Source organism: Rhincodon typus, unplaced genomic scaffold, assembly GCF_021869965.1.
Source record: "Rhincodon typus isolate 14 unplaced genomic scaffold, sRhiTyp1.1 hic_rhity00000197, whole genome shotgun sequence".
NCBI lineage: Eukaryota > Metazoa > Chordata > Chondrichthyes > Orectolobiformes > Rhincodontidae > Rhincodon > Rhincodon typus.
The window spans coordinates 4712-13917 of NW_025965835.1; the positions used below are offsets into that span (position 1 = coordinate 4712).

The 9206-nt window shown below is 47.5% G+C and overlaps 1 protein-coding gene across 1 annotated transcript in view; it reads right to left on the reverse strand.

Moving 5' to 3' along the window:
* The window catches only part of LOC109926072 (collagen alpha-1(V) chain-like), a gene marked incomplete at its 5' end in the record, with an annotated part of 102582 nt that overhangs the window by 3814 nt on the left and 89562 nt on the right, over positions 1 to 9206 (reverse strand). The window contains one exon of the mRNA XM_048621237.1: positions 3630 to 3863. Coding sequence (XP_048477194.1) covers positions 3630 to 3863 — 234 coding nt within the window. The remainder of the gene's footprint in view (positions 1 to 3629; positions 3864 to 9206) is intronic.

Below are 9206 nucleotides of genomic sequence, written 5' to 3' on the forward strand. Positions count from 1 at the left end.
CGGGCTCCAGGCCCACCTCCACCAGGAGTCCGGGCTCCAGGCCCACCGCCACCAGGTGTGCGGGCTCCAGGCCCACCGCCACCAGGTGTGCGGGCTCTGGGCCCCGCCAGGAGGCCTGGACCATGCCGCTGATGCTGCAGCCACTACCCTGCCAACACCACTCGGCCATGAGGATGAAGAAGAAAGAAAGAAGAAAAGAAAAAAGATGAAAAGTACACAGAGAAAAAGATGCTGCTTGGCCTGGAGTGCAAACACTATCTACTGTGCTGGCACCGTTTCGATTCCTGTACTAAGGATGGTTAATAAATGCTGAGCCCAGCCATCAAAGCTCACATTTCAAAATCATTTTTAAAATATAACCCCTACTCCAAATCCAGCTTTACTGCCTTTAAGTCTACTCAATAAGATAAGAGCTCATGGTGTTGGACGTAGTAGGTTAGCATGGATAGAGGATTAACAAAACAATAGAAGACAGAGAGTTGTGATAAAGGGGAGTATTTTCAGGATGGTAATCTGTACCTAGTGGAGTGCCATAGGGATCAGTGTTGGGGCCACAATTATTTACAGTCGATATTAATGACTTGAATGAGGAAAGCAAATGTTTGAATCAAATTTGAAGATGACGTAAAAACAAGGCAAGTGGGGAGGATGGCAGAAGGAGTCTGCAGAGGAATACATACAGGTTAAGGGAGTGGGTAAAAACTTGGCAAGTGGAATGTGGGGAAATTGAAGTTATGCACTTTGGCAGCAAGAATAGAGAAGCTGAATATTATTTAAATGGAGGAAGACTGCAGAAAGCTACAGCACAGCAGGATTTTGGAGTTCTTGTGCGCAAATCACCAAGGGTTGGTATCCACGTTCAGTGGACAATAGGGAAGGCAAATGGAATGCTGGTTTTTAATTCAAAGGAAATGCAATTAAAAATAGGGAAGTATTGCTAAAACTATACAAGGCAGCTACAGCCGGACTACTGTGAACAGTTCCTGTCTCTTTATCTAAGGAGAGATGTACCTGTATTGGAGACAGTCCAGATAAGGTTCACTCGATTGATCCCGAGTATGGACAGACTGCCTAATGAGGAGAGGGTGAGTAGGTTGGGCCTGTTCACATTGGAGTTTAGTAGAATGAGATGAAACCTTATTGAAACATACTGTTTCTCAGGGGACGTTCACAGGGGAGATGTGGAGAGGCTGTTTCCCCTTGTGGGAGAGTCTAGGACCAGAGGGTATAATCTTAGAATAAGGGGTTACAGAGCTGAGGATGAATTTCTTGAATCTGTGGAATTCTTTACTGCAGAAGGCTGCTGAGGCTGGGAGATAAAATAGAGATAAACAGATTTTTAATCAGGAAGGGAATCAAGGGTCATGGGGAAAAGGCAGGAAACTGGAGTTAAGGATTATCAGATCAACCAAAATCTCATAGAACACAGAACATATAACTGTACAGCACAGGAACAGGCCCTTCAGCCCACGATGTTGTGCTGAATGTGATGCCAATTTAAACTAATCCCTTCTGCCTGCCCTTGGTCCATATCCCTCCATTCCTTGCATATTCATATGCTTATCTAAAAGTCCCTTAAATGCCCCTGTTGTATCTGCCTCCACCCCCCACGCCTGGCAGTACATTTCAGACTCCTACCACTCTCTGTGTAAAAAACTTATCCCTCATATCTCCTTTGAACTTTCTCCCTCTCACTTAAATGCATGCCCCTTAATTTTAGACATTTCAATTCTTGGAAAAGGATTCTGACCATCAGCCCTATCTATGCATCCCATAATTTTATAGACTTCTATCAAGTCTCCCGTCAGCCTCTGCCGCTCCAGAGAAAACAACCATCTAATCCAGGTAGCATTCTGGTTAACCTCTTCTGCATCCTCTCTTCTAGACACCCAACATCACTTCTTTCTTGATCTCAAAATGCCCGAGCACGTTAGCATGCTCGCACAAATCTCACTATCCACCACATCCTTCTCCTGGGTGAATACCATTGCAACGCACTCATTTAGGATCTCACCTAAATTCTCTGCCTCCAAGCACAAATTCCCTCCTTTATCTTTGAGTGGTCCTACCTTCTTCCTAGTTATCCTCTAGTTTTTAATGTATTTATAGAATGCCTTGGGATTCTCTCTAACCCTACTTGCCAAGGTCATTTCATGGCCCCTTCTTGCTCCCCTAATTCCCTGCTTGAGTATTTTCCTGCTTTCTTTATATTGCTCACCGGTCCTGTCCAATCTTAGCTTCCTGAACTTTACATATGCTTTTTTTCCCTTTTGACTAAATTCACAATTTCCCTCATTATTCTTGTCCTTCCTCCTTACTGGAACATATCGGTTTGAACTCTCCCCCGCAGGTCTTTAAACAGTTCCAACATATCAAATGTGGACCTGCCTGAAAACAGCTCCTCCCAATTACCATTCCCCAGATCCTGCCTAATACTGAACGTAATTTTCCCTCCCTCCAATTTAGTATCTTCCTGCAAGGTCCTGACTTATCCTTGTTCATAGCTATCTTAAAACGTAAAGAGTTGTGATCACTGTTTCCAAAATGCTCTCCCACTGAAAGGTCAGTCACCTGGCCAGGCACATTAGCCAATACAAGGTCCAGTATGGCCCCTCCTCTAGCAGGACTATCCACATACTGTTTCAAGAAACCCTTTTGGATGCACTTAACAAATTCTGTCCCGTTTGAGCCTCTTGCTCTAAGGGAGTCCCAGTCATCACTGGGGAAGTTAAAGTCACGCCCAATGACAACTCTGTTTTTATTGCACCTTTCCATAGTCTGCCTACATATTTGTCTCTCAATCTTGCGGTGGCTCTTGGGGAGGCCTATAATATTCAATCAGAGTGATTGCACTGATCTTATTTTTGAGCTCTGCCCATATTGCCTCAGTGGATGAAGCCCTCCAGCATCTCTTCTCTGAGTGCAGATGTAACATTCTCCCTGATTAATAATGCAACTCCTCCACCTCTTTTACCTTCCTCTCTATTTTGTCTAAAACAATGAGATCCTGGAACATTGAGCAGCCAATCCTGTCCCTCACTCATCCAAGTCCCAGTAGATACAATGGGCTGAATGGCCGACTGCTGCTCCTATGCCTTATGGTGTGACAATCCCAGGTCAGGGCACTGAAAATGTATCAGGGATCTGTCATTGTCCAACCCAGAGCCTGAGGGGCCCAGGCTCCTGCACAGGTTTCAGATCATCCAATCAGTAGGGAATCTGGGGTTTAATTCCATGGTCTCAATTTCAACCCAGGATGGTCCAGACTTTTACTGGGGACAGTGAGGATGGGAGTGAAATTGAAAAGCCGCAAACAATCTCAGCTCACCAGAAGGCAGTGAGTGTGCGTGTGTGTGTGTGAGAGAGAGTGCGTGAGTGGTGGGGAGGAATGGGTTGGGTGAGCTAGGAGGATTGGGGAGAGGGAGGTTGGGAACTCTAGGCAATTGCTCTCCTCCCATTTCTATCTCACGGTTGCTGTTGTGGATGTGCCTGCTGAGAAACAGCAAGGGAACAGGAACCCATTGATGATCTTGTCTTACAAGGAGCAGAGGTGAATGTCAAATTAACATCTTCAAGAGCTCCAGAAAACCTTCTACTTTGACCTGAGAGAGCAAAGAGGTTACACTTACTGCACATTTGTCTACAATGGCTTGGATGTAGGGGTTGTTGTCGTATGACATCTCTTCATCATTGGAGCCCAGGAAGCGGATGGCCTTGTCGTAACTGTTAGTGGTCGAGTCGTACCAGGCCACAGTCTGGTGGCAGTTATAGGTCAGATTCTGATGGGCAGAGGCACTCAACAACCTCAGGAAAGTCATCTGCACCACTCCGACTGGATTGCTGTCAGCATCGGTGTAGGAAAGCTGATTGCGGAGAGAGAGAGAGAGAACAAACAAATTTCGAAGCAGAACATTGGTTCTGTAATTCGCTCACTGTCACTCACAGTCTGCTCGCAATGACCAGACACTGGGGCTGCAAATACTGAGAACAATTCCACTCAGACCAGTCTGTCACTCACAGGGGCAACTGAGTGGGCAGTCCTGGTTCTGAATTGATTAACCCTTTACTTCCTGCTCCATTTAACACTGACACTGTGCTCAGAATAAGAGCCAAGAACTTTCGTCCTTGACATCCACTGGGCTTAATAAGATGGGCTGTACTCACACCCAGCCCTCCCACCCTCTCCTCACCCCCATCCCCCTTCACCCCTCTCCCCACCCACCTCCTCCTGACTCCACATTCAACCTCTCCCTATCCATCTCCTCCCCACTCCCTAACCAACCTCTCCCGAAACTCCATCTGCCTTATCCTCACCATCATGCCAAGTTTTTCTCTCAAGTCTCTCCCATGCTCTCCTTTGACACTCCATTCCCCTCTCCCTCCACACTCTACCTTCTCATACTCTCTCCCTTACCCTCTACCCATCACCTCATCATTCCCTAAATTACTCCTTTCTGTGAGATTTCCAAGATGGTGATGAGGGCTGCGCAGAGGGTGATGTGGATCCACTAATGTCCCTCGTCCTCTTACCCATTTTCCAGAGGCTCACCATCTATTGTCTCTCCTCATTGTTACAATGTGAACAATCTGGATCTGAATACACCCCACTGACCCATCCCCCTCTCCCCCACTCTCCCATTACCTCTGTCCCATCTCTCCCCCACTATCTCATTCAACCCCTCCCCGCCTCTCCTACTCCCCGATTCTCCCACACCCCTCTCCCATCACATCCCCACTCTCCCACACCCCTCTACCCCACTCTCCCATCACCCTCCCCCCACTCTCCCAACCCATCTCCCATCATTCCGATTCTCCCATCCTACTCTCCTACACCCCTCTCCCCCATTCTCCCAACTCCTCTCCCATCATCCCCGAGTCTCCCATCCCACTCTCCCATACCCCTCCCCCCCCGCCCCCCCCCCCCCCCCTCCCACACCCCTCTCCTCCCACTCTCCCACACCCCTCTCCCATCATCCCCGACTCTCCCATCCCACTCTCCCATACCCCTCTCCCACCTCCTCTCCCACAACGCTCTCCCACACCCCTCTCCCCCTACTCTCCCACCACCTCTCCCATCATCCCCGACTCTCCCATCCCACTCCCTCCCCATCCCTCCCACACTCTCTCATCTCCTTGCCCCTCCCATTCTATTTTCTCCCTTATCCTATTGTTACTCCTGACTCCTGATGCTCCCTGTTTCATGTATTGAGCAGAACTTCTGAGTGCCTTCACCTTTTCTCAGAGAGTGTCAGTCTGACAGACTGTGAGTGTCAGAAAGAGATCACTTTAAAACAAATCACGTTCACCAACCGCTTGTCCGGGATCCTCGGGCGATTCCAGATTCTGTCCAACATTGGTCAGAGTGATCCAACTGAAGACGGGCAGAAAGAGACATGCAGGAAGTGGGTTGTTGGTGGAGGGGTGGGAGGTTAGAAAAAGCAAGCGGGAAAGAATTTGACAGTCAGAAGAAGACCCCACCACAACCTTGTTTACATGCTCCCCATCGATTGGAATTCACGGGACAATTGGGGGGGCGGTGGGTTTAGGGTGGGCCAGAGTCAGCTTGTCTCAGGCTCTTGGTCAATGAGGCACTAGGTCCCAGTCTTCTCCAAATAAGGGGGATTGGCAGATTATTTCTGGGACTGTGAGAATCTCCAATTGTAATGACAGCTCATCTTCTCATTTTGTAGAATCTGAGAGGGAGAGCCCAGTCTGCCCATTGTGTCTGCGCGAGCCGATGGATGAGACCCACTCTCCACCCCTCCCCTGACCCCAGCCTGATCCCACTTTGGCCTGTATCCAGACAGATTACAGTTCAGGGGCCAACCCAATCAATCAAGTGGTTTCTGTCCCTCCTTCTTTTCAGGCAGTGATTTCCAGACTCCCATCAACCCTCCAACTGGAAAACCCTTTCCTCATCTCCTCTTTAATCTTCCTACCAATCACTTTAAATCTTTATCTCCCAGTCACTGACCTCTCTGCCAAAGTAAACAGGCCCTCCCCAATACTCTATCCAGGCCCCTCACAATTTTATAAGCCTCGGTCTGTTCCAGGCAGAATGATCCCAGCCATTCCAATCTTTCCTCATTCTGCAATTTTCCAAACCTGGAAACATCTCACCAATCTCCTGTCCCCTCTCACACATGCTTCCATCCTTTCTCGAAGGAGGTGGTCGGAACTGCACACAGGACTCAAGTAATAGAACCATAGAGTCTTACGGCATAGAGACAGGCCCTTTGGCCCATCGTGTCTATGCCAATCAACAAACACCAAACTATTCTAATCCCATTTACTTACATTTGGTCAATAACCTAATAAGCCCTGGTAAGTTAAGTGCTTAACTAAATTGTTCTTAAATGTTGTTTACCACACTCTCAGACAGCACGTTCTATATTTCCAACATCCTCTGGGTGAAAACATACTTTCTCAGATCCCCTCTAAACCACTTACTCCTCTCCTTAACCTCATTCCCTCTGATAGAGTTAGAGTCATTTAGCAGAGAATCAGACCCTTTACCCATCAGCCTAACTAATACAGTGCCAGCATTAATCTTGCTGCCTCAGTCAATAAAGAAACAGATTCCATTTACCTTCTTAACACCTTATCAACCTGTCCTGCTACAATCAGGATCTGTGGGCATTCACTCCAATGTCCCTCCCTTCCTCTACACTGTTCAGTATCTTCTCATTAATTGTGCTCCTTTGCTTTGTCTGAACTTCTGAAATGCACCATCTCACAGTTCTCTGGATTAAATTCCGTCTGCTACTTTTCCAACCCCAACCCTGACCAGTCTATTGATACCTTGCTGCAACTTAAGGGTTCCATCCTCGCTATCAATCTCAGAGATGTGTTTTCATATCCCTCTGCCTATCTGGGGGTCTACAGTCCACTCACAGAGACTGACTGACTCTGTTTTTGAGTCAATCCAAACAGCTTCTTTTAATGATCCTTCCCACATTCACTTCTTTCTCCGAGCAAATTTGCCACATCTCTCATTTTTGATTTTGCTTTCCATCTCGATGGGAAACCCTGTCACCAGGAATACTGGGCTCTACATTCTCTTGAATTTTGTTTTCTGCAAAGACCCCCTGAGGTCAGTGCGTGGCAGCTACCTTCTGAAACTGCAGTCAGGGCTGGCAATGGACAATCACCTCTAGAGGGGCCACACAACTAGAGAGAATATTGATTGTGGTGCCATTGCTGTCTCCCTTTCTGCCATCTTTCTGAATTGGCAATGAGACAAAATTGCCAAGTTTCTATCTGTTCCCTTAGCTCGCCTGCCTTATGTGCTGGATTCCTTCTATTGAAGTAAATACTCTGCCAAACCATTTCTTATTCCTTCTAACCCACATTTCTCTGCCTCCCATTTGTAGTTGTGTCTTAGAGTTGTAGAGTTTAAGAAGTACGTCAATTGTTTATCATGTTTATGGGATTGACTGAAGCTCTTGTTCTGATTGCTCTGATGATTAACGTTCTCTGCCTAACCATAGGAAGCACATGGAGTATCTAAGAGGTGCTTTCATAGAATTACACCGAGTCTCCAGCACAGGCATAGGCCACTCAGCCCATCTGCTCCACGAGTGTCCTCTTGTCTCCCTGATCTCACATATCCCAATATCTTCCATTTCCTTCTCCCTCATTTATTTATCTGGCTTCCCCTTAAATATTTTGATACAATTCAGCTGAACCATTCCCCATGGGAGTGAGCTCCACATTCTTACCATTTTCTAAATGAAGAAGTTTCTTCTGAATTTCTATCAGACTAATTCATGACTATTCGAGATTGAAGGTTCCTACTTCTGGTTATCTCCCTCAAGTTGAAACATCTACTTTAGTTCTACCCTATCAAACCCCTTCATCGTATTCAAGACCTCCGACAGGTCACTCCTCATCTACCTTCTTTGTAAAGCAAAGAATCCCAGCCTGTTCAAACCTTTCCTGTTAGCGAGAAACTTTCAGTTCTGCCAACAAGCTAGCCAATCCCAGCAAGTTTTCAGTGTCTGAGGGAAGGTCATGGGAGTGGGAATGTCTCTCTCCACAGATGCTGCTGACCTGCTGAGTTTCTCCAGCAATTTCTGGATTTGTTTCACATTTCCAGCATCTGCTGTATTTTGTTTTTGTGTTCTCAGCAGTGTTTTGTGGCTGGAAGCGAACGGGCAGCAATGAGGGGAAGAGAAGTAATGGATGGATTCAAGCAGTGGTGTGTTTGAATCCACTGTCTAGGCAGGATTGTGGATGGAGGTCACAATGTCGGTGGGTGCTGGAGGTGCTGCACTGAGCAGACCTGCTGGGCGTGGCCATTCTCCTTTTGGATATTGTCCAATATGCCATGCCTGAATGTGCAGACGGTGTGTGGAAACTCAGTGAGAATGAAGACCCTTGGAGAATCTCACGGTGTTCTGCTGCGGTTTCATTCAGACCCTGGCGTTCCTCCAACTCCTGAGAGAGGGAGGAGCCGGCTCAAGGAGTGTTGTGACCCCAGCTCCCAAATCACAACCCAATCCAAGAAGCCTCTTCCTGCAAGGGTCTGACAGTTCAAAGACATTGGCAAGGTCACCAGGGAACCAGAAGGTGAGTTTCCTGATGTTTGGGACCATATCCCTGGAGGGTGGAGTCAGCAGCGAGTCACAGCACAGTCAGATCAGGAGCAGATGGAGAAAGGACACTGAGCTGCTCAGACTTACTGGTAACTTCAGAATAATATCCAACCAGTGGACAGAGCAGAGACATTCTTTAACCCTTTTACAGCTCGTACCAACATGAGCTCATTATTATCATTAATGGCAGCACAGCTAATGGCTAATATTGTTAACATTGAATTACACCCCCTCCCAATTTGTGTCCTGAAAGTGGTCCCACTTTAGTAAAACACCCACACACACTGACTCTCACTGGGGTATAGTCCCACACACACTGAATCTCACTGGGGTACAGTCCCACACACACTGACTCTCACTGGGGTACGGCTCCCACATGCACTGACTCTCACTGGGGGACAGTCCAACACACACTGACTCTCACTGGGGTACGGCTCCCACACACACTGACTCTTACTGGGGTCCCACACACACTAACTCTCACTGGGGTATGGCTCCCATACACACTGACTCTCACTGGGATACGGCTCCCACACACACTTACTCTCACTGGGCTACAGTCCCACACACACTGACTCTCACTGGGGTACAGCTCCCACACACACTGAC